This window comes from Eulemur rufifrons, chromosome 7, assembly GCF_041146395.1.
Source record: "Eulemur rufifrons isolate Redbay chromosome 7, OSU_ERuf_1, whole genome shotgun sequence".
Lineage (NCBI taxonomy): Eukaryota > Metazoa > Chordata > Mammalia > Primates > Lemuridae > Eulemur > Eulemur rufifrons.
This window is the reverse complement of record NC_090989.1, coordinates 99,309,807-99,336,401: the sequence shown is the minus strand read 5'-3', so window position 1 is coordinate 99,336,401 and position 26,595 is coordinate 99,309,807. Positions and strand designations below refer to the sequence as shown.

The 26,595-nt window shown below is 37.9% G+C and overlaps 2 protein-coding genes across 2 annotated transcripts in view; one reads left to right on the top strand and one right to left on the bottom strand.

Moving 5' to 3' along the window:
• IFT80 (intraflagellar transport 80) overlaps positions 1-3,680 on the bottom strand; it is a 107,608-nt gene extending 103,928 nt beyond the window's left edge. The window contains exons 1-2 of the mRNA XM_069472997.1: positions 3,644-3,680; positions 1,069-1,290 (exon numbers count right to left, since the gene is read on the bottom strand). Coding sequence (XP_069329098.1) covers positions 1,069-1,290; positions 3,644-3,680 — 259 coding nt within the window. The remainder of the gene's footprint in view (positions 1-1,068; positions 1,291-3,643) is intronic.
• A 20,733-nt stretch (positions 3,681-24,413) lies between these two features.
• SMC4 (structural maintenance of chromosomes 4) overlaps positions 24,414-26,595 on the top strand; it is a 33,949-nt gene continuing 31,767 nt past the window's right edge. The window contains exons 1-2 of the mRNA XM_069472996.1: positions 24,414-24,531; positions 25,675-25,815. Of these exons, the coding sequence (XP_069329097.1) occupies positions 25,680-25,815 (136 nt within the window). The 5' untranslated portion in view covers positions 24,414-24,531; positions 25,675-25,679. The remainder of the gene's footprint in view (positions 24,532-25,674; positions 25,816-26,595) is intronic.

Here is a 26,595-nt window from a genome sequence, read left to right as displayed (position 1 = left end):
GTTTCAAAAAAAAAAGTTAAAAAAACACAAAACTACCACAAGTCTCTCTGTAAATGAAGTGTAACCTGATGTTACTGTTTGCTATAATATCCCTTCCCTCCTCTGATTTGCAAGATCCCTCTTCCCTTTCTCTTCCCTTTGCATGTGGGTGGCCTGAGGCTTGACATGCTCAGAGTGTCCCATTCCCTTGACTAAAGGGATTCATTCAATGATGAGCACATGACCCAAGGTCATTTAGGGTCCCTCTGAAACTTGACTGCAAGAAATATTGAAGAAGCAGTCTTTCTGCCACATTTCTTATCTAGTATGATGCGCCTCAGGCTACTGGCCACCAATATGCTCACCATGTAGAGAGACCCTACATGATGTTCTTACCCAAGAGATGGTAAGAACAGAGACCTTAATACAGCTAATGGCTGATATACTCCTAGAGCTAAGTGAACCAAAAAATTCCATTTGTGCGTAAGTTAGCCAAGTAAGTCTCTGTTACTTTTAATGAATGTACCCCTAATTGACATAGTAAAGTATAACACAGACGAAAATAGTTCAAGTATTTTTAAGAAAACAAAAATAAAAACATTCCCTTAAAAAAAAATAGAAAAATCATGCTTTCTATTCAATAATACTAAATCCATGGCCAAATTATATAAATCTTCAACTCTGTAACTGGAAATTAATATGCACTAGAAAATAAAGGATATATTTAAGAGATCACTAACTAAATGCGTATGTATATCCATATTTTTTTAGTGTGGCTAAGTCATTAAGTTAAATTTGAAAAAATTAGAAACTAAAACTTTGATAATATCTTAACTCCACTCGTAAGAACACTGAAAAAGTAAGGCCAAAGGCCCAGATTCAACCCCAGTATATAGCAGTTTAATTCACTTTCTTCCATTACAGTAGTTTTACAGCCTACAAACAAACCAAGTGACTGTACAGAAATAAAATATGTGGATGAAGGTATGCAGATCCATAAATAGTTTTGTAAAACAACTCAAAGCATAAATCATACTAATATATCTTTTAAATACAAAGATGAGCGTGTAACATTTACTAAAAACTTACCATCAGAACTTGTGAGGACAAAGCTTTCTGCTTGAGTCTGTTTCTTTACGCCTAAACTTTTTGGAAACCAGTGAAGATCTATAGGGTAAATATCATCAGGAAGCTTTACTATTTGACTTGTTTCACTAGTTAACAAGTTCCACTTCACTATGTGATGATCATCACTACATGAATACAGCTCTTCAGCAGTAGTCCAGCCCACACAGCTTACTAATTCTTGATGTGTCACCATGTTAAGGAGACATAAAACATATAAAAAAGTCTTAAATCTTAGTAAAATAATTCATAGATGCAGATTAGAAGAAGAAAGTAAAATAGGGTTAAATATTTTCAAATTTCTAAATGCATTTTTCATTTATGATTTTGCTGTTTTTTTCCATATAAAGAAAAATAAACATCTATCAAAACATTTATAACAATGGACAGCAAGAAAGAAATCCAAATGCCAAAAGGAGGGCGAAAAAAGATTTGACAACATGAAAATTTACAACATGTGTTATAAAATATTCCATAAAGAAAGCCAGAAGATACACAAAAGAAACCTAATAGATCAAAAGGTATGAAAGGATCTAAATGAAACTGTTGGAGAATAGGTAGAAAAAGGAATTATACTTTTTTCTTTATATATATTTTCTTTATATATATTCCTTGTATATATATATCTGTGCCATTTAAGTTATTAAAATAAGCATGTATTCTTTTGGTAAATAAAAAAATCAAGCATTAAATGAAGACTGAAATTGAACAGTAAAAATCTCCTTAAATTACATTATAACAATTCACCTAAAAAAAATACATGGCTTACCAACTGAAACTAAAATCTTACCAAACTTTTATTTTATTTTATTTATTTAAATTGATAATACAAAATTGTTGACATTAAAATTAGGAAATGGCCGGGCGTGGTGGCTCACGCCTGTAATCCTAGCACTCTGGGAGGCCGAGGTGGGCGGATCGTTTGAGCTCAGGAGTTCGAGACCAGCCTGAGCAAGAGCGAGACCCCATCTCTACTAAAAATAGAAAGAAATTATATGGACAGCTAAAAATATATATAGAAAAAATTAGCCGGGCATGGTGGCACATGCCTGTAGTCCCAGCTACTCGGGAGGCTGAGACAGGAGGATCGCTTGAGCTCAGGAGTTTGAGGTTGCTGTGAGCTAGGCTAACGCCACGGCACTCACTCTAGCCTGGGCAACAGAGTGAGACTCTGTCTCAAAAAAAAAAAAAAAAAAAAATTAGGAAATAATTCAATTATATAATAATTACTATTCCTACAAAATGCATAATGCTGGATGGATGAGATATGATCCTTAAAATTCTTACTTTATTTAACCCATTTTTTTGGTTTCTGATTTATCTGAAGGATTTCTATATAAGTTGAAATGCTCAAGTAGCCCTCACTTCCTCCATCAGGAAAGGCTGCTTACCCTAGCAGAACTGTGTACGCAGAGAAAGCATTTCAGTTTATTATTTACAAAGGATGTTTTCTCTTGCTACACCTGGATTTCTATGTTGCCAGATCATTCCTGGCTGGGTTGTTTGTTGACTTATTGTTATTATATAATCCTTTTACTTCCTTCTTTTTCTCACCAATACTTTTATTGGCTTATCTGAGCAATCATTTGATTGCTTTTTTCAAGGAAACAGAAAGAGACAATGTGCCATAATTATTATAGGATGTTCCCAGATTTTTTTAATACTTCAAAATATGACAGATTAAGCAAAAACCAAAAAGATAAAAAAGAGATTACAGAAAGCTCTTAAGAGTCTACAAAAATAGGTAATAAAGTAGCACCAGAATACTCAGAACTCAAAATACAATCTAAACAAAAGGATCACTAGACCATTTCTGAAAAAAACTGCTATAATATAATTGGTGTCACCTAAACAATGTAGGTAAAACCTAGAAAGGAAGAAAAAACACACACACACACACACACACACACACGCACACACCCCCCAGATGCCCATCAGATTATCTACAAACTAATAGGTCTACTAAAATTATAGAAGGAATGGGAGGACTATCAGGTCAAGAATGTCTAAAAAGACGTTACTCTTCAGCTTGAAAATTAACAATGTATCTTTTATTAAAAGGATTTGTTCCGTAAAATTTGGATTCAATCAAAAGGCAGCACTCAAGAATCCAGAAGGTGACATGTGGCCCTAAGGCCACAGGTTCCCCACTCCTGTCAGGTGTACTATCAAATATTGATCATTCTAATTATATTTTTGCACCCGTGAAAAGGGGCAAAAATCTTCTCTTTAAGATCCTACTAGACTAAACAAAAACTACTTTTTAAATACTTAAGTACAATGCTTAAGTAGAGTAAGAAAAATGTCAGTAAGAATTTGAAAGTAAGATTTAGAGCAAATATTAATAGCTTGCTTTGGAGAATGACTGGCAACACATGATCTTCAATATTTCAAAAACAATTTAGATAATCTACCATAAAAGGAATGGAAAAAATCCATTTACCAATTATTACAGAATTCAAAATAGAAGAAAACTTTTAATGATACTATTAATATAATAGGATGATCACAGTAAGGTTTGTAAGTATTAACAGGATATGCTTTGGTTCTTTTAAAAGAGATATCTTCAGTCTCATGCCTCCACTTCCAGCAAAATTTTAAAAGGTCACTTGATTGTATCCGCTGTAAAAATAAAAGGAGAGAAAATATAAAGTCACCATTAAAAACAAATATGTGCACCAAAAAAAGCAAACAAAACATCTTCATACCCCAAGGAGCACCTTCAATCCTTACACCATCAAATACATAAAAAAGAAAAAAACTAGTGGATATGCCAATCCTGCCTAAGAATGATGGAGAGCATTGGGTTGAAACCCCAGGGATTTTCTACAACCTACCTGAGACAGTCCTGTGTGTCCAGAACACCACTAAGTAAATCTGGTCAGGTAAAGAATTTCCACATCCTGAGATCAAATCAAAAGATTCTGTAAACTGGGAAGTCTTCAATTGCAGATCAATTTTGGTCCTGTCTAGTGGATATAAATTAAATTTCCAAGGTATGTTCAAGGGCTAAACTACATTTTTAAAAGCCTTAATTCCATAACCCATCTGGGAATAATACAACATTACCAACCTAGTGGCCCAATCTGGGGTTTACATTCTATAGTGGGGTAGACATACTGCCCAACAATTATGGTTACGACAGTGGTAATGTGAAAAATAAGTGAATTATTTAAGGAAGAGGTAATAAATTGCTTATAAAAATTACATAAAAATCACGGTGTAATTGCCAAATAAAAGCTTGGTAAAAGAAGAGTAACATTCCCCCAAATAACCAAGACATCAAAAGATACAAATCAAGAAAATGCTAAATTGTCTGAATCTAATTTACATTTGAATTCTGAGTAATGGCACTAACCTAAAATTAAATATAAATATAAATTTAATTAAAGTATAATTAAGGGGAAAAAAATTCTCTTTACCACTAAAATCCTCTTTACTGCTAACTATATCAAAGGAGGTGCTGACTATAGACAAGAATTTAGGGCTGGGTGCAGTATCTCACACCTATAATGCCAGCACTTTCAGAGGCTGAGGCAGGAGGATTACTTGAGCCCAGGAATTGGAGACCAGCCTGAACAACAGAGCAAGACCCCATTCTCTACAAAAAGAAAAAGTCAGCTGGGCATGGTGGCGTTTCCCTGTAGTCTCAGCTACTACAGAGGCTGAGGCAGAAGGATCCCTTGAGCCCAGGAGTTTGAGTTTGCAGTTAGCTATGATGACTCCACTGCAGTCTAGCCTGGGCAACAGAGCAAGACCCTATCTCAAAGCGGGGGAAAAAAAAGGAATTGAGTAGGCTTCCCTTAGATACTTCATTCCTCTGAATCCAGTAATACTTTTAGATCAGCAAGGTGCTGAATAAAGTTGAGTTTCAAAGCACTCTTTTCACATCTCTCTCTTCTAGTTCTCTTAGGGTGATTTCTGTCGAACTTCAAAAGTATGAAACTATGTGTGGCATAGCCAGAGCTTGAATACAATCTCTCCCAGGCACGCTTCACAGGTTCACTTTTTTGGCCCTTAGAAGTTCTCCATCTTCCTCAAAATTTCTTCCCTTCCACAGACCTCCTCCAATTAGAAAAGGAAAAAAGAGTGATAACATTTTACAAAATGCTGCTTTTTCATAATAATTTAAATTTCTTCAGCTTATAAAGATTTTAAAAGAAGAAAGGCAAACAAATTGTTGCTTCTAGAAATGACAACACAATAGACAAGAAAATATATACAAAAGCTGAATATACTATTACAATCAGAAACTTAAAAGATCTTTGGCAAAGGCATGATGTATTATACATCAGAAAACCTCAAACTGCCAAAATTCATAATAATTAGGATAATTCCCCACCAGAAGAAATCATAATCCCCTATAAATTGTAAAGGCAATATGTTTTTTATAAGAAAGAAATCACCAACCAGTCAGAAACATGGTGCCAGAGAATCAGAGAAAGATGAGAGTGGCATCCTAACATTGGGAAGATTCTCCCTTGCTCAGAAAGATCTTGCCCTTGCATTCCATGCAACTGAGATCATCTGCATGAGCGATATGTGCATTTTGATGTGGGATTCAATAAAACCATAAGGGAAAGGTAATATTAAAGCATAGGCAATTCGGGGAAGTGCAGAACTGCCTGAATGCTGCATTGAGGCATTTTTATCTGCCTAAAGGAATTGGTTACTGAGGATCAGACTGACCAACCGGTGGTATTGGGGCTGGGGCTGGTGTACAGATAACAGAAAGAAAATTTCAAGGGTATAGATAACAGCAACTTTACACAAGGAACAGGTAGCAGCAACTATGCCTTTGTTACTAAAAATCATTTGTAAGTTGTCTTTGGTGCAGTGTGAGTCAACATTTTTGATGCTTGAGAGGAAAAAATGTGCCTAGCAAAATCTGACAGTCCAACCACCAAAATATACTCCAAATCTGGTCACTTCTCAGCACCTCCAGCATAGTTGAAAGCCACCATTAGCTCCTATCTCAATTATTGCAGTGGTCCCAGAACTGATCTTCCTATTCCTTTACATACCTCTTCTAAATATATCAGCCCATAATCCTTTTAAAGCTAAGTCATAACACAAAGGCCAATATGGCTAAAATAAAATGAATGAAGGGACTGGCTGGAAAGTAGGGAAGAGAGGAGGGACATAGATAATGTACGGACTTAGAAAGTCACAATAAAAGCTTTGGTTTTTCTTCTGAATGAACTGAGAAGCCAGTGGAGGGGTTATGAGTAAAGGAGCAATATGATCTGACACATTTTAAAATGGTCACTACGGATGGTCTGCAATAAACAGATAATCAGGAGGAAATATGAATACGAGTGGCAGTAGGGAGACCAGTTAGGATTTCAATAATCCAGAAAAGAAATGAAAGTGGCTTGGATAAAGGAAGGCAGTCATACAAGCAGTATGAAGTTGTCATATTCTAAATATATTTTGAAGAAAGATTCCACAGGATTTGCTGATGAATTGAGTTTAAGAGAAAGATTAATAAAAAATGACTCTAAGGTTCCAACAGGTAGAATAGAGTTGCCATTTTCTGAAATGAGGAAGACTGAGGAACAGGTTGGAAGGGGTGATATCAAAAAATCTGTTTTGGATATGCTAAGTTTAAGGTGTCTCTTAGATATTCCAATGGAAACGTCAAGGAGAAACTGGATGTAATATAGTAAGTATGGAGTTAAGGGAGAGACTGGAGTTGGAGATATCAATTAGATATCAGTTTGAGAGTTTTCAGCACAGTGTTCATATTAAAAGCCAAAGAATAAGATGAAATTACCAAGAACATGAAAAGGTAGTAGATTAAATGGCCTGGAAATCCTATTGAAGCCTGAAGATTCTGTTGGCATTAAAATTCAAGAGGAAGTTAACTAGCTAAAACAAGTGGAGATATTCAGACAATGGAATGCTTAAAACAGATTTCAGAAAGAGTATAGATATTGGTAATGACAAGGTAGGTTATGACTGTGAAAATGAGTGGCTGAGGTCAAGGAACTGACAGGCCAGGGAATGGACTAGATTGATTTGTGGATATTTAAATCACTGAGAATAGTGATAAGAAGAATGGTGGAGATAGAGAAAAATAGCCATATGCTAAAATATTCATTGGATGCAGTAATAGCAAAGATATCTGCAGATGACTGCAAAAAAGCAGTGCAGAGAATGGTTTCATCTGGTAAGATTTGTTTCAAAAGGATGAGGAGATTTTAGAGAAGGAAAAAGAGAATCAATTGTCCAGACACAGTAATGAGAAACAAGGCCCTTTGGCACATGGGAATCTGGGAGGCAAAATAGCCTCTACTTGAAAGATCTATAGGAAAAGACATATCCTTGGGAACATCCAGATTTAAGTTAGACTATGAAAGTAAAGAGATCATTCAGAGTAAAGGTTAAGGACACCAACTTGGCTAATGACAACACAGTTCCGGAAGGATTTAAATGATGAAGAGCTAAGAGTTTCAGATGGTGGGATATGGTAGAAACAGCTGACTACCCTCCAATATCCAGGCATCTTTGCTTCTGTGGTATAAAAATCTGAAGTTTTGCTGTACACCTGATCGCCTAGAATAAAGACTATGTTTCCCAGTTGTCCTCAAAACTAGGCATGGCCACAGAGGGCATTAACAATTCTGAAACCCACATGAAGATATTACAAATCATCAGCCTAGTGGCTCAATGTGAGTTTTAATACATTCAGTGAGGGGTAGATACAATGACTAATAGTAATAGTGACCCAGAGTAACAATGTGAAAAGTGAGTTACTAAAGAAGTCATTTTATTATCTCTTATAAAAATTATATAAAATCACAGCATAACTGGCAAATAAAAATCTGAAAAAAAAAGAGTAACACTCCCCATGCCATGCCATCAAGGCCGTGTATAACACAGCAGGATAGAAAGAGCCACAATTCCCAACCTTGTGGAAAGTCATATCAATCCGGTATCACCTATTTGAACTTTTAAATGATACAGAATAGTTTTATCATAATTAAGTTACTGTCATCAACAGCTAAAACTAATAAACTAATTCAGGGAATTAAGAGTCTTGAATGTGCAGACTGAGGTAAACAGGAATATAAGATAGCAGAGTCCCAAAGGTCTCTTAAGAAAAGATGGATAGGCCGGGCGCAGTGGCTCACGCCTATAATCCTAGCACTCTGGGAGGCCGAGGCGGGAGGATTGCTCGAGGTCAGGAGTTCGAGAACAGCCTGAGCAAGAGCGAGACCCTGTCTCTACTAAAAATAGAAAGAAATGATCTGGACAACTAAAATTATATAGAGAAAAAAATTAGTCTGGCATGGTGGCACGTGCCTGTAGTCCCAGCTACTCGGGAGGCTGAGGCAGAAGGATTGTTTGAGCCCAGGAGTTTGAGGTTGCTGTGAGCGAGGCAGATGCCATGGCACTCTAGCCCGGGCAACAGAGTGAGACTCTGTCTCAAAAAAAAAAAAAAAATTAAAAAAAGAAAAAAGAAAAAATGGATAATCAATTTAAATTGTAACCTTCTTCTTGGAACTGGTCTCTTAAGCAATTTGTAGTGTCGATGCAGAGTATTGTAAGGCAAAAAGAGGAATATCTTATTAGGAGCATAGGAAACTCTGTGGGAGTTCTTTTCAATCCTGCTAAGAGTGTTAGCATTTACTCACTAGAAGTTTATGGAGGGAAAGGAATTGCAGAGAGCTACAGAGTAGGGGGTCCCCAACCTATGGTAAGTTGTATAATTATTTCATTATATATTACAAGGTAATAATAATATAAGTGTATAATAAATGTAATGCATTTGAATCACCCCAAAACCATGCCTCCCTGCACACCCCTACCCCCATCCGTGGGAAAATTGTCTTCCATGAAAATACTCCCTGGTGCCAAAAAGGTTGGAGACAGCTGCTATAGACGGAATAACCAAATGTTAATTTCTTCTAATATGCTCAGCCTTAAAAGTGGGTTCAGTTTTTGTACCTCTTCTGTATCTATACTCACTGCCATGGTGAACTCATTTGTTTCATGGATTAATATAAATTTAAATATATTCACTACATAGGGATAACTCCCAATTTCATATCTCTAGTTCACATCTCTCCACTGAACCCCAGGCTTTTCTATCCATTTGACAACTCTATTTGAATGTCTAACAGACATCTCAAATTTAATGAGATTCAAATTAAACCCCTGATCCTCCCTCCAACTTTGCTTCTCCCACAGTATTACCTATCTCAGTAAATGGCAATTCCATTCTTCCAGTTGCAAACACCTTAGAGTCATCACTGACTGTTCTCTCACATACCAAATCCAAGTTGTAAAAAAAAAAATGTGTTGGCTTTATCTTCAAAATATAAAACTTTTCACTGCTCCCATTACTATGATAACAGTCCAAGGTGCCATCTTCCCTTAATCAGAATTACTACAATAGCTTCCTAAGTGGTCTCCTAGCCCCTCTACAATCTATGCTCACCAAAGCAGCCAACATGACTGTTTAAAATAAGACTTGGCACTTTTATGCTAAAAATTCTCCAGCAGCTTCCTATCTCATTCAGAGTTAAAGTTTTTACAATGCTGTCCAAGGCTCTTATTGATCTCCACTCTCACTGTTTAACTTAATGCATCAACTTGGTTGGACTATAGTGCTCAGTTGTTTTGGCCAGCACTAGTCTAAATGTTGCTGTATGCCAGTACCATGCTGTTTTAGTTACTACATCTTTACAGTATTTTTTGAAGTCTTATGGTGTGATGCCTGAAGCTTTGTTCTTTTTCCTCAGGATTGCCTTGTCTATACAGGGTTTTCTGTGGGATTCCATACAAATTTTAGACTGTTTTTCTTATTTGTGTAGGAATGTCATTAGTTTTTTTTGTTTGTTTTTTGTTTTTGTTTTTTGAGACAGGGTCTTGCTGTGTTACCCAGGTTAGAGTGGCCTCATAATAGCTCACTTCAACCTTGAACTCCTGGGCTCAAGTGATCCTCCTGCCTCAGCCTCCTAAGGTGGTAGGACTACACGTGCCTGCCAGCACACCCAGCTAATATTTCTATTTTTTTGCAGAGATGAGGTCTTGCTCTTGCTCAGGTTGGTCTCGAACTCCTGGCCTCAAGTGATCCTCCCACCTCGGCCTCCCCAAGTGCTAGGATTACAGGTGTGAGCCACCACACTCAGCCTGTCATTCGTATTTTGATAGGGATTGCACTGAACCTGTAGATTGCTTTGGATAGTATTGTCATTTTAACAAAATTAATTCTTCCAATCCGTGATCATGGGATGCCTTTCCATTTGTTTGTGCCTTCTTTAATTTCTTTCATCAGTGTTTTGTAGTTTTCCTTGTAGAGCTTACCTCCTCAGTTAAATTTATTCTTAGGCATTTTTTTTGTAGCTATTATAAATGGGATTGCCTTCCTGATTTATTTTTCAGTTAGTTTGTAGTTCATGTATAGAAGTGCTACAGATTTTTGTATATTGATTTTGTATCCTGTAACTGTACTAAACTCATTTATCAGTTCTAAGAGCTTTTTGGTAGAGTCTTTAGATTATTCTATATATAAAATCATGTCATCTGCAATTAGGGACAATTTGTTTTCCTCCTTTCCACTTTGGATGCCCTTTATTCCTTTCTCTTGCCTAATTGCTCTGGCTAGAACTTCCAATACTGTGTTAAATAAGAGTGGTGAGAGTGGGCATCCTTGTTTTGTTCTAGTCCCTAGAGGAAAAGTTTTCGACTTTTACCCATTCAGTAAGATGTTAGCTGTGGGTTTGTCACATACCACCTTTATTATATTGAGCTACTTTTTGAGAGTAATTGAGGTAATTTATTGAGAGTTTTTATCATGAAGGGATATTGGATTTTATCAAATGCTTCCGCATCTATTGAGATGATTATATGGCTTTTGCCCATCATTCTATTGAAGTGATGTATGATGTTTATTTATTTGCATATGTTGAACCATCTTTGCATTCCTGGGATAAATCCTACATGATCACGGTGTATCATCTTTTTGATGTGTTGTTGGATTCAGTTTGCTAGTATTTAGTTGAGGATTTTTATGTCTATGTTCAGCAGGAGTATCAATGGAACAGAATAGAGAACCCAGAAATTAATCCATGTATCTATAGTCAAGTGATTTTTGACAAAGGTGCCAAGAACATTCATTGGGGAAAGGACAGTCTCTTCAATAAATGATGCTGGAAAAACTGGATATCCATAAGTAGAAGACTGAAACTAGACTCCCAGCTCTTACCCTGTGCAAAAATCAACTCAAAATGGATCAAAGGCCTAAATATAAGACCTGAAACTACAAAACTACTAGAAGGAAAATAGGGAATACACTTCAGGATATTGGTCTGGGAAACAATTTTATGAATCAGAGCTCAACACCACAGGCAACAAAAGCAAAAATAAACAAATGGGACTATATCAAACAACAAAGCTCCTGCACAGCAAAAGAAACAATCAACATATTGAAAAAAATAATCTACAGACTGGGAGAAAATATTTGCAAACTATTCATTCAATAGATGATTAATATCCAGAATATACAAGCAGCTCAAAACATCTCATCAGCAAACAAACAAACAAAATCTGATTTTAAAATGGGCAAATGATCTGAACAAACATTTCTCTAAAAAAGACATACAACTAGCCAAAAAAATGTATGAAAAAAAATGCTCCACATTATCAATCATCAGGAAAATACACATCAAAACCATGATGGGGCCAGGTGCGTTGGCTCATGCCTATAATCCTAGCACTCTGGGAAGCCAAGGCAGGAGGATTGTTTGAGGTCAGGAGTTTGAGACCAGCCTGAGCAAGAATGAGACCCTTTCTCTACTAAAAATAGGAAAAATTAGCTGGGTGTGGTGGTGTGACCTCTAGTCCCAGCTACTCGGGAGGTTGAGGCAGGAGAATTGCTTGAGCCCAGGAATTTGAGGTTGCAGTGAGCTCTGATGATGCCACTGCACTCAAGCCCAGGCAACAGAGAGAGACCGTGCCTCAGGAAAAAGAAAAAAGCCACGATGACATGTCATCTCACCCCAGTTTGGATGGCTATTACTAAAAAGATAAAATATAACAAATGCTGTCAAAGATATGGATAAAAGGGAACTCTTATACACCGTTGGTAGGAAAGTAAACTAGTATAGCCACTATGGAGAACAGTAAGGAGATTTCTTAGAAAACTACAAATATAAGTACCATATGATCCAGCAGTCCCACTACTGGGATTTTATCCAAAGGAAAGGAAGTATCAAAGAAACATTTGCACCCCCATGTTCTACCACCACCTCCAACAGATGATGGATAAAGAAAATGTGGTATATATATATATATATCATGGAATCAACCTAATAACAATCTAATAACAAATGAATGGATTAAAAAAATTAGTCTATATACACCATGGAATATTATTCAGGCATAAAAAAGAGTGAAACCCTGTCATTCACAGCAACATGGATGGAATTGGAAGACATTATGTTAAGTGAAATAAGGCAGGAACAGAAAGTTAAACACTGCATGTTTTCATTCACATGTGAAAGCTAAAAAAAAGTTGATTTCAACTTTTGTTAAGTAAAAAGTAGAACAGAGGATACTAGAGGCTGGGAAAGGTAGTGGGGAGAGAGGGATAGGAAGGGATACAAAATTACAGCCAGATAGGAAGAAAAAGTTCTAGTGTTCTATACCACTGCAGGATAACTATAGTTAACAATAATATATTATATAGTTTTAAATAGCTATAAAGAGAATATTAAATATTCTCAACACAAAGAAATGATATATATTTGAGATTATGGATACTCTAATTACCCTGATCTGATCATTACACATTATATATAATGAAACATCACTATGTACCCCATAAATATATAAAATTATTTTTCAATTTAAAAAAAATTAAAATTAAAAAAAATTTTAAATGTTGCTATAAAAGTATTTTTTAGAGGTGATTATAACATTTCAATCAGCTAACTTTAAGTAAAGTACATTATCCTTCATTCAGTCAGTTGATGGCCTTAAGAACAAAGACCAAGGTTTCCCAAGAAGGAATTCCGCCTCTACACAACACAGAAATTCTGCCTGAGTTTCCAGCCATCAGATTCAACATCTGATCAACATCAACCCTTACCTGAATTTCCAACCTACTGGACAGCATTGCCCTGTGGATTTCAGCCTTGCCAGCCCCCACAATCATGAGAGCCAATTTCTTAAATTTTCTCTCTTCAGATAGATAGATCCATTTGTCTATTTATAGGCGCTATATATACATGTATCCTATATATGTATATAGATCCATTTGTCTATTTATAGGTGCTATATATACATGTATCCTATATATGTATAACAACATATATGTACACACAGGCATACCTAGTTTTATTGTGCTTCACTTTATTGTGCTTCACAGACACTGTGTTTTTTACAAATTGAAGGTCTGTGGCAATAATGTATCCATCAAGTCTATTGGCCCCATTGTTCCAATAATGTGCTCACTTTGTGTCCCTGTGTCACATTTTGGTAATTGTAGCAATATTTCAAACTTTTTCATTATTATTATATCTGTTATGGTGATCTGTGATCTGTGATCTTTGATGTTTCTATTGTAATAGTTTTCGGGCACCATGAACCATGCCCATATAAGATGGCAAACTTAATCAATAAATGTGTGTTCCGACTATTCACTGACCAATCATTCCCCCATATCTCTCTCTTTCTCTCTCTCTCCCCTCAGGCTTCCCTATTCCCTGAGACACAAAAATATTGAAACTTGGTAAACTAATAATCTCACAATGGCCTCTAAGTGTTCAAGTGAAAGAAAGAGACAGGTGTCTCTCACTTTAAATCAAAAGCTAGAAATTATCAAGCTTAGCGAGGAAGGCATGTCAAAAGCCAAGATAAGCTGAAAGCTAGGCCTCTTACGCCAAACAGTTAACCATGTTGTAAATGTAAAGGAGAAGTTCTTGAAAGAAATTAAAAGTGCTACTCCAGTGAACATATAAATAAGAAAGTGAAACAGCCTTATTGTCGATATGGACAAAGTTTTACTGGTCTGAATAGAAGAGTAAATGAGCCACAACCTTCCCTTAAACCAAAGTCTAATCCAGAGCAAGGCTCTAACTCTCTTCAATTCAATGAAGAGTAAAAGAGGTGAGGAAGTTGCAGAAGAAAAGTCTGAATCTAGCAGAGGCTGGTTAATGAGATTTAAGGAAACAAGCTGTCTCCATAACATGAAAGTACAAGAAGCAGACAGTGCTAAAGTAGATGCTGCAGCAAGTTATCCAGAAGATCTTGCTAATAAGATAATTGATGGAGGTATCTACACTAAATGACACATTTTCAATGTAGACGAAATAGCCTTATATTGGAAGAAGATGCCATCTAGGACTTATAACTAGAGAAGAGAAGTCAATACCTGGCTTCAAAGCTTCAAAGGATAGGCTGACTCTTTTGTTAGAGACTAATGCAGCTGGTAACTTTAAGTTGAAGCCAATGCTTGTTTCCCATTCCAAAAAATCCTAGGGCCCTTAAGAATTATTCTAAATCTACTCTGCCTATGCTCTATTGATGGAACCAGAAAGCCTGGATGATAGCACATCTGTGCACATCATGGTTTACTGAATATTTTAAGCACGCTTGTTGAAAATTACTGCTCAAAAGAAAAAAGATTCCTTTCAAAATATTACTGCTCATTGACAATGCACCTAGTCACCCAAGATCTCTAATGGAGATGTAGAAGGAGATGAATGTAGTTTTCATGCCTGCTAACACAACATCCATTCTTCAGCCCATGGATCAGAGTAATTTGGACTTTCAAGTCTTATTACTGAATACATTTCATAAGGCTACAGCCGCCACAGAGAGTGATTCCTCTGATATATCTGGGCAGTCAATTGAAAACCTTCTGGAAAGGATTCACTATTCAAGATGCCATTAAGAACATTCGTGATTCATAGGAGGAGGTCAAAATATCAACATGAACAGGAATTTGGAAGAAGTTGATTCCAATCCTCATGGATGACTTAGAGAAGGGTCCAAGACTTCAGTGGAGGAAGTAACTGCAGATGTGGTGGACATAGCATGAGAACTAGAATGAGAAGTAGAGCCTAAAGATATGACTGAATTGCTGCAATCTCATGATAAAATCTGAATGAATAAAGAGTTGATTCTTATGGATAGGCAAGAAAGTGGTTTCTTGAGACGGAATCTACTCCCGGTGAAGATGCCGTGAACACTGTTAAAAACACAACAAAGGATTTAGACTATTATATAAACTTAGTTGATAAAGAAGCAGCAGGGTTGGAGAAGATTCACTCCAACTTTGAAAGCAGTTCTAAGAATTTGGGTAAAATGTTATCAAACAGCATCGCATGCCACAGAGAAATCATTTGTGAGAGGAAGAGTCAATCAATGTGGCAAACTTTATTGTTGCCATACTTTAAGAAATTATCACAGCCACCCCAACCTTCAGCAACCACCACACTGATCAGCCAGCAGCCATCAACATTGAGACAAGACCTCCACCAGCAGAAAGATTACAATCTGCTGAAGGCTCAGATGATTGCTAGTATTTTTCAGCAATAAAGTATTTTTGAATTATGGTATGTACATTTTTTAGACATAATGTTACTGCATACTTAATAGAACTACAGTAAAGTATAAACATAACTTTTATATCCAGTGGGAACCCCAAAAATTCATGTGATTCACACTATTTGTTTTATTGTAGTGGTCTGGAACTATTAATATATATACAGAGAGAGAGACTGTATGCATGTATGTGTACGTGTATATAAAGTATATAAGTGTAGAGGTAAATACTCAATATCTCTGAGGTAAGCCTGTATATATCTCATATTGTTTCTGCTTCTCTGGAGAGCCCTGTGTAATATACTCATCATTTCTCTGACCTCATCTCCTGCCTCTCTCCCCTTTCACCCAAACTGCTCCAGCCACACTGGCATCTGTGCTTTTCTTTCCAACATACTAAGTAAGCATGATCCTGCCTCAGGGCTTTTTTACGTATTGTACTCTCTGCCTGGAATCCCTTCCTCCAGACAGCTGAATGGCTTACTTTCCTATCCTCCTTTATATCTTTGCCCAAAAGTCACCTTCTCAGTAAAGCCTTCCCTGTATATCATATTTACATCCATCTGTCATACTGGGTATTTCACTTACTATTGCCACTTTCTAAAACGAAAGGTCCATGAGGGCAGGAATTTTTATCTGTTTTGTTAATTCATACATCCCCTGCAACTGGAACCATGTCTTGCTTACAATAAATATTCCATAAACAGTTGTCCAATGAATGAATGGAGAAAAAATGGAGCCAGGAGGCATAGCTCATAAGTGTTGAAGTTAAAGGTATATAAGTGTAGATAGATACAGTGTGTGGATATAGGTATAGATATAGAGTATATGTGTGTCTCTGTATGTATATTTTTATTTATTTATTTACGTTTCAGTTTTTTGAATTCCTTAACATGGTAGAATTTTTTCTTTGTTTGAGACAGAGTCTTGTTCTGTAGCCTGGGCCAGAGTGCAGTGGCATCATCATAGCTCGCTGCAACCTCAAACTCCTGTGCGCAAGCTGATCTTTCTGCCTCAGCCTCCCAAGTAGCTGGGACTACAGGCACATACCACCATGCCTGGCTAAGTTCTGTATTTTTTTGGTAGAGATGGGATCTCAGGCTGGCCTCAAATTCCTGGTCTCACGCGATCCTCCCAAGTCAGCTGTGTGTATAAAGTATATAAGTGTAGCAGTTAAAGGAAAGAAATACAACAGTAGCTAGGAAGGCCTTTTTAATTAGGGTAGACTTCAGTATGTTTGGAGGCAAAGGACAAAGAACCAGTGGACAGGGATAGATTAGCAATACCATAGAAACAGAGGATAACTAAGAATGCACAGTCCCCTTCAAAATCATTTGATAAAGGACAATGATGATAGGGTATTTCCATTTTTTAAAACTTACAGATCGACAGTTCATAGAAACATAAATATAGATGGTCAATGGGCAAGCAAAACATGAAACAATGCCTAGCCTCAATTGTAATTAAAGAAATGAAAATTAAAACAACTAGATACTATTGTTCTGCTACCAGAGTGGCCAAATGCAAAATACCCAAAACCCGGTGCTGGGCTTACAGAGAAATAGATACTCCCATACATTATTAAAGGGCAGGTAAATTGGCACTGCCTTTCTTATGTTTGGGGAATTCCCCATGAGTCCTTCTTCCCATTATAAAAACCAAATTATCTCCTCTCTAGCCTTCCTTACAGCTGGGACACAGGCAAATAACTTAGGCTCTGCCAATCTGATATCTGTGCCATATTTTGAATTAGAAGCTACTGATGCAAATAAGGAGGTATTACATAAGGAATCTTCTCTGGGAAGAATTCTTACTCATATGTATTTATCCTATGTGTATAAATGTACACCAAGACATACAGATGCTCCTCAATAACTTACAAAGAGGCTATATTTGATAAACCCATTGAGTGGAAAATTCATTTAATATACCTAACCTACCAAACATCTTTAGCTTAGCCTAGCCTACTTTAAACATGCTCAGCACACTTAACATTAGCCTACAATTGGGCAAAATCATCCGGCAACACAATGCACTGTACAGTATAGGCTGTTTACCCTGTGCCCGGCATCCTAAGACAGTATCATACCACATATCAGTAGCCCGGAAGGAGATCAAAATTTAAAATTTGAAGTATAGTTTTGGCTGAATGAATATCACTTTTGCACCATCAAAAAGTAAAAAAATTTATGTTGAACCATTGTAAGTTGGGGACTGACTATATAGACAAATCTGTTCATTACAGAACTCTGTATAGTATTATCAAAAATTAGAAATTTAAATGTTTATAAATTATATACCCATGTGGATATATGTGTTTATAATATGGAATAGAGTTAGAGCCAAGAAAATGGAATTAAGAATTAGTGTTAAGAATAAGATCTAAGCATTATGCTAATCAAAATATGCCATTCACAAAAGGACAAATACTGTATTATTCCACTTATGTTAAAGTACCTAGAGTAGTCAAATTCACAGACAAGAAGTAGAATGGTGGCTGCCAGGGGCTGGGAGAAGGAGGAACAGGGAGTTATTGTTTAACAGGTACAGAGTTTCAGCTTTGCGAGATAAAAAGAGTTCTGTGGATGGATGGATGGATGGAAGTGACAATAGCACAACAGTGAATGTACTTAATGCCACTTAACTGTACACTTATAAATGGTTAAGATGGTTTTTAAAAAAAGAAAAAAGGAAAGAATTAGATTTTAAAAATAAAACCAAGAGGTAAAAGCACTAACAAGAAAAATTTTAGGTAGGAAATAGGGACGACATGACTTTTCAACAAGAATGTACCTACAGATAAGAAGTGGCAGAAAAATCTCAAGTAGTGAACAAGAATGTTCAGGATAGATAAGAAATGCAAGAGTTAGATCACAAGCATATTTATACCAAGTTCTCTTTAGGTCATTTACATATTGGCTAGCCCTAAAGTGTTGATATTAATAGAGATAACTGGCTTGCTTACTGCTCCCCGAGGCCCTATTAAAAGAAGTACAGTTTTTATCAACAGTCCCCTAAATTGCCAGCTCTGATCAGACTCCTGTGTCTCTTCTCCAAAGAGAAAGGAGAGAGGAAGATCTTTTATTCAGACTGGTCCCATCATAGAACCTACAAACTAGAGCTGAAATCTCTTGTATGGCAGGGAGGAGAGAGAGGCCAGCTCACCATTTCCAGGCACAGACTCAAACACTTAACAAGGAAAGGAAACAGGCATTCAAATAAAAATACAGTTAATAAAGATCTCCAATTCCCATCTTACCTCAATTACTGTATGCATTTGCTAAAGTGCATGTGTAAGGTGTGGTATTTACGTTTCCTTGCAATTCTATAATAGCTATGATGAATAGCCATACTTCAATATTAATCTTATTGGCTATATTTATCATTCTTTTGCAGGGTAGCCTAATAAATGCTAACCAACAAACCATGTGATTCACAAACTTAAAAATATGTAATCATCTTTAATTCATGCTTTTAATTCAACTACCATAAAAAAGCACACTTAACTGATATACTAGAATGCTGTACAACTATTTAAAAAATGAGATAAATCTATATGCGCTGATATAGAAAGATGTCTATGTTAAATGACAAAAGCAAGATATACAGCAGTATCATGTAATTCATCTCCTTTTGGGTAAATGCAAAGTGACACATATTTAAGTTGGTGGATAACAAAACATTTTTCTAGGAAGATATTAATATAAAAGTCACTTAATAATGGAGACCTTTGGGAGGGTAGGGACACTGGGATGAGAAGGAAAGTTTTTAATTCTCATTTTATATGTTTCTGTACTGTTTGAAGTTTTTAACAATGTTTATAATATTTTATTTATCTATCCATTTATATATTTAATATAAGATTATCTAAGTGATAGTATTATGACCCAAGTGTGTTTCCTTTATTTATTTCAATTTTTTAAAAACCCTAATAAATGATATTTTTACAAGATCACCATTCTCTGCACTTGACCCCCTTCTTATTGAAACTCTCACCTAGCTTATCTTCCTGATACTGTCTTTTGTTTTCTTTCTTATATAAAATGGGGCTAATACTTTACAAGTTGGCTATGATGATAAAATGAGAAAAAGTATGTAAAATGTCCAGTAGAGTGCCTGACACATAATAAGCACTTAATAATTGTTGCTTTTGTTACCCTGCACATATTAACTCTTTTCCTAGCTAAAAAGAATTTCTCCCATCCAAGTACTAACCAGGCCCGACCTTGCTTAACTTCCGAGATCAGATGAGATCCGCGCATTCAGGTGGTATGGCCGCAGACTAAAAAGAATTTCTCTTTGGAACAACCTCTTCCTTACTCTTGGCCTGTGTGGTTTGAGTAGAGCAGCATGAGGCCTAGACTTAAGCCAATTAGAGCATTCCATTCCCTCTGAACAGAGTGTTTCACAGGTAGCCCAGGACTTTTATTCAAATAAATGATGTTAAAACAAAACAAAACTCTCCTTACCCCTGATCTTTAATTTTAGAGGATCTGAGGCTGGAGTTACTGTAGCTATCTTACCACAGCAAGGAGAGAGCCTAAAGGTGCTAGAGACCATCATGTGGAACCTGACAATAATGCTAAGACAATGGAATGCAAAGCAAAGAAACCAAATCCTTGTGTCTTCGTTTGAACCCTTACACCATTTATAGTCACCTGACTTTTTAGTTATGGGAGACAATATATTTTTTTTTCTCAAGACAATTTGGATTGGGTCCTACCTTAGACATTACTACCTTAGACACAGACGGTCCTACCTTAGACATTACTGTAATTATTTCTTCTTCTTAGATTCTAAAAATGGATATTTCTTCAATGTCCTTGGCCTGGTGCTATCTTCTCTCTACTCACAACCTTAAAAACCTAATCTATTTTTAGTGTTCCAACTATTCTTATAACACTATCCCATCCTATTTTCGGTCCTGAGCTTTATTCTCCACCTCTGCTGCCTACTGAATATATCTTTCCATAATTCCAACCTACAGGAATAAAAACATACTCATCTTTTAAAATGGTATTTCCAAAAAACATACTCATCTTTTAAAATGATATTTCCAGAAAACAACTGTTTCACTTCCTACCTTCCTGTGTTTTATTCATGATTAAGTCAGGTGTTTCAATAAGACTAATATACTAGGGGATTATATTAGCTAGAGAGACATTCATTTCTATCTGTACTGTGTCTACATCCAATTTATTAATCTTGAACAATATTTTCTAAATATGTACATAATACATAAATTCCTGTTTATTTATTTTGATTTATTAGGTAATATCTAATTTATCTAAATATTTATAATTACAAACTTAATTAATCTTTTAAAATATTTACTCATAAATCTAATTTCAAATGTTCTGAAATGTTGCAACCACATTAGAAGGCAAACAAAACATATATAATAATGATGACAAAACTTAACCTTCAACTTAAAAGAACTGCAAATGAGGATTTTAATTGTAATTTTGATTTTTCTCTTTGAACTTACTCTTTTTCTTATTATTTTTTTAGAAACAGGGTCTTACTTTGTCAACTAGTCTACAGTACAATGGCACAATCATAGCTCACTGTAACCTTGAATTCCTGGGCTCAAGCAATCCTCCCATCTTAGCCCCCAGAGTAGCTACAACTACAGGTGCCCACTACCATGCCCGGCTAAGGTCTCCTTATGTTGCTCAGGCTGGTCTCCAACTCCTGTGCTCAAGTGATTCTCCCGCTTCAGCCTCCCAAAGAGCTGGGATTACAGGTGGGAGCCACCAACTTCAGCCTGGACCCATTCTTATTTCTTCCTGTAGGGTATAATTTTCCTTTTCTAATGTCAAAAGTGAGGCTTCCCTCCTCAGACTGCCTGAAATTGCAAATAAGGATTGTTGGTAGATGATTTTAGAGTAGGAAGAGAAGACCAGGTTATACTTTCCAAAATGATTATAATCCAGTCCTTTCCAAGTGAACCAGTTTCTCTTTCTAATTAAACTCTGTTAATTTCATGAGACATGCCCAAAGCATTAGCAATTATCAACCAAGTCTTTCTTTCTTGTGACCATAATATCTTCTCAAAAATTATACTTATTCTGAGTGTCTTATTTTCATAGCACATGTTAATCTCCAGATTTAACTCTACTCTGTAGCTATTTGTTATGAATGTCTTCTCTTCATTATACAACTAGCTTAAGCCTGTTTTGAAAATATTTGTTTTTAGTGGGCATGGTTAGGTTCAAATAAATTTTCGGCCATCCGTCAGTTTATTGATTTATCAAAACCACATTTCGCATCAGTCATTAAGACTTCCCACATTGACAGCAATCATCCAAGGCTGTCATCCATTAAATTAATCATCCATTAAATTAGAATTTACCTGTGACTTATCTTTCTTCCTATCCCATTATCACTAATTTAGGATTCACAAAGAATAGTATCTGACTAATGTTAAGGATTTATACTCTTAACCATCAAAATCTACAAAAGCTATAGATTTTTCCCCCTAAAATGACTCCATATTTTTTCCATTCTACTGTGTAGGCACTTCTCACCTCCCACATGGAAGACTGTATAGTAACAATCTAACTAAAGCCATGACTGATCTCTTTCCCCTAAAACACATCCCACATAAGTACCGTTAATTATTCTTCCTATGTTTACCAAGTCAGTCCCTGGCTCAAAATTTTTCTAATAGCTGTTTCTTCTAACAGCCTTGACTTGGTTTGCAAGATCCTTCATTAGCTACCCTTCCTCTAATTGGACATCCCATTATTCATCCTTAGCACTTACGCTAATAAGGTCAATGTCATAAACACAGCAATACCAAACGTATATAGAATGTGTGATAGATGAACAATCATAAACAATCCTATGAGGTATTATATGCTGGTTTTATAAATAAATGCTCTCAAAGAGATTGATAAATTGAGCAAACTGTCCAAGCATACACCTAAAAAATGATGAGATTTGAGATTTTGTTTTCTATGTTACAACTTTCTATTACACTGTGCTCTGTCCCTCATATACACAACTCAGTTTGATCTAGTCTGTGCTTTTTTCATAGTTGCTATCTCTCCAAGTCAGGTTTTTTTAAGTGTTTTACAACCTTTGAAAATACAAAAGATTCTAAAAGACCTCAAAGGGAATCCCTACATCTTCTTGGTATGCCTACCAGCCAAAAAAGAAATTTTCATTGAGCTTTGTTTTCTATAGTTTGTGTTACGAAAACAATAATTATTTTTTCAACTTCAAATTTAAAGGTATATTATAATATTGAGTCTATGCTTATTCAAACCACACCAGTCTCCTAAACCCACCAAATTCTTACACTTAGAAAGAGTGTCCTCTACCCCTTTTTGAGAATCACTGAACCTGATTTTACACTCCTTGGAGCAAGAGCCATAATATAGAGTGACAACGTAAGTTCATTCATAAAGCAGATTTACTAGTGCTTTAATATGCCAGACCTAAGTATGCTAAAATTAAAGAGAAAAAAAAAAGAGGCTAACAGTTCTCAATGTCAAGTACCTAAGAGTTGCTGAATAAATACTTACTGGAGATAGTCAAATTAACTGGTGGCTCTTTAACACTGTGGGAGATATAACCAAGTTTAAGAATCTGATAAAATTTGTAGGAAAACTAACTCCCCAGAAAAATGCACAAACACTGAATTTTGTATACAATTTCAGAGGAGTTATAAATTCTGAAGCCCAATCACCTATCCCCAAATCCACAGACTCCAGGTTAAAAACCTAACAAAACTAAGTTCTCTGGGAATAGGAAATGCCATACTTGCTTATTAATCCTGATTATGCCTTGAACAGTGCAGTGTAGACAAAAGCTGCTTAAGAAATATTTGCTGATCGATAGTTTCCTCATAAAAATAACCAGATGACACGGGTAAATCGTTTCTTCCATTAGGAAGACTTTTACTCAAATGATTTTACAAGTCCAAACCCCTTTTCACTAGTGACACTAATGACCTAAAAGCAATAACCCAAAAATCGTTATTTTGCCATTGACATGTGGACTAAACGGTCATTCACTAACCCAGGTCTTCTCCTTGTTATCCCTCTACTCCCTTTTAAACTCAGGGCTTCCTCCTTCGCATCCCAAGAAGCTACACCCAGTGCCCCATTGCCCCCCAGGGAAACAGAAAATAACCAATGCTCCACAACGCACACACCCTCAAAGCAGGGAAGATGGGATCCGGTGACGACTACAACTTCCAAACCCTTTCCTCATCGTCTGGAGATGGAGAGATTTACCTTAAATTCCAGGAAAGCGGTGGCGATTGCTCTCACAGAGATAGGACCAGTTATCAGTAACCCTTCTTACCTCCCCGTCACCATAGTGACTTCTAAAAGCTACACTCCCCACCCCTTCCCGCGATACTTCCTTGAAGCGCGTCATCTAAGCGGGCCCGAGACTCCGCCCCTCAGCGAGCCCGCCCTCTTCTTAAAGGGCGTTATTGGACAACTGAGCCACGCCTGTGGGCGGAACCCTACTCCATTTTTTCCTCTTTTTTGAAACTCGCCAGGTTATTTTTTCAAGTATTTTTAATGATAGTGCTGCTGCTGTAGACCTCAGGGAAAATATTCCCTGGCTCTTCCTTTTCACTTGGTAGAAACTTCCATTACCACCCAGGTCCCGCCAGGAGTTCGCGCATGCGTGTGAGCGACAAGAAGATGGCGGTGGTTATCGCCGCACTTTTTTTCAAATTAGTGAATCCCAGAAATCATTGCGCGCATTTGTAACGAATTTCCGTTCGAGTTTGTATTTTAGGCGCCATTTTCGAGTGAAGGACCCGGAGCCGAAACACCGGTAGGAGCGGGGAGGGGGAGATTATACAACCGTTTCCAGCCTTGGCTTGAGTGGACTGTCCCGCAGGTAAAGTACTTCTTTTCCTGGTCAGGTTGTCACACTCCTACTTCCTTCCCTATCCGCGGTCGCCTGGAAAGTAGAGGCCTTGAGCTGGAGCAGCGAAGTCCGGGCTGAGGCTGCCGCCGGGAGATTTCTCTTGCTGTCACCCCTCCCCCCTCGGCCGCTCCCCGGCGGCCGGGGCTCTCGCGCGCTTCTCCCGGGCTCCACTTTTCTGAGCTGTTTAAGCGTCTCGGGGAGGCTCCAAGCCTCGTGGATCTCTTCTCAAAAATCCCGGTGTCTATCGGGGAAAGGGCGTCTCCTCTTAGCCCGTCTCTCTCTCTCATCTCCCAAGGGACTAGTCATCGGGTCTGAGCCCTAACTGGTGACCTTTCATGGTTTGCTATCAGTGGGACTCCGCCCGGGCCCTGGAGAGACAAACCCCCGCCACCCCAAAATGACTGAACCGGAGCAGGCGCTGCCGGTGTCCGGTGGTCGGTCCCAGCCTTCGTCTGCCCTTCGGTCGGACCGTGGAGAGGAGACCGCGAATCCCTCGGGCCGTCTACGACGCCAAGAGCTAAATGGCGGGGACAGGAAAGTGGGCGGCGAGTCGCCCGTTAGTCTTCACTGCTCTGGAGAGTGGATAGCCACTCAGACGTGAAGCTAATATGAACTTATCTAATACGAACTTATCTGTCCAAGTCAGTGCGCCTGCATCCCTAGCCCCGAGAGCGTGGGAATGTCAGTAAATGTCGGTCTGTGGGAATTACTTCGTTCAGAAATACGTTAGAGAATATTCTTACACACTTACACTATGGGCGAACGGGGGAAGGGCCTTAAAAAAATGGAAAGAACCGAAGTAGTTGATCAGTCCTTGACTGATTCCCAGGCACGTCTAGGTTTTCCTACTTACATAGGACTTGTTAAGAAAACCAATCTCACCTTCTTGGCACTCGCGTTTTTTGGTGGCTCCTTTCCCGAGGACCCGCTACCTCTAGGAGGGTTTTTTTAATGGGGCTCTCGGAAACGAGTGGACCGAGTTTTCCCCTAATGGGGCTGGCAGTAACGGTTGGGTTTGCGGGCTGAGCGGGTCCCGCGACGGGGATGGTGCGGGCGCGGTCTTGGCGGCCGGCGGGCTGACTTGCTCCGGCTCTGGCTCTCCCTTGGCCCCAGCGACCATGCCCCGTAAAGGCACCCAGCCCTCCACGGCCCGACGCAAAGAAGAAGGGCCGCCGTCGTCCCCGGACGGCGCCAGCAGCTATATGGAATCCGAGCCGCGGTCCGGCCGCGCTGAGGACCCAGCTGCCGCGGCAGGTGAGTGACCCGCCGCGACTCTGCGGGAACGCGCGCTGGGGAACTGGGGTGCGATGCGTCCGCGCCGAACGCGGCTGGGTTACTGGGCCAGGGGCTAGAGGCTGCGGGGTTGACGTCTGAAGGTCCGGGTCGGTCCCGTAGAAGCAAGTAAGCTTAGGAAAGCCGTTTGACGATTTTCAGAATGGGACTCCCGTGCAATTCGGTGTAGTGAGGATGGAGGGGATGGGGTGAGCAAACAGCTTCAGTTGTGAATTTCTGTTTGTGGCCTTTTGGAATGATAGAGACATCTTTATTTCCGCTAAAATTGAGACGGTCAGCCAAGAGCTAGTGGACTTTGTCCCAGACAGAATCAACATGACTATGTGAACGTGACAAAAAGTTTCTTAACCTTAATCTCACCTTCGTGGTCTTAGTTTGCCTTTAAAGAGAGGTGATAATTTATTCGTAACTACTGTAGCTTTTGTGAATCCAGGAATTGGATGACATTATGAAACCCCTGTAACAGTGTCTCTGAAGCTCATGAGTTTCCAAAGTGAAGGTTCCAGGTGCTCAACGATACGGAGATTTAAACTCCTGTTTAGAAAAGGGAGCAGGGAATCAGCTTGTTGTGGCTTTCCCTTATTTGCTTTATGATGTAGTGTTTTGGCTCCTAAGAGGTAGTTCTGTAGAATTTTGTGATTGGTGGCATTTCTTTCAAGAATTTCTTTTTTAATAAAACCAAGGTGAAAGATTAGATTCTCATCCCCGTTAATTTAGAATAATACTATATTTAAGAGGATA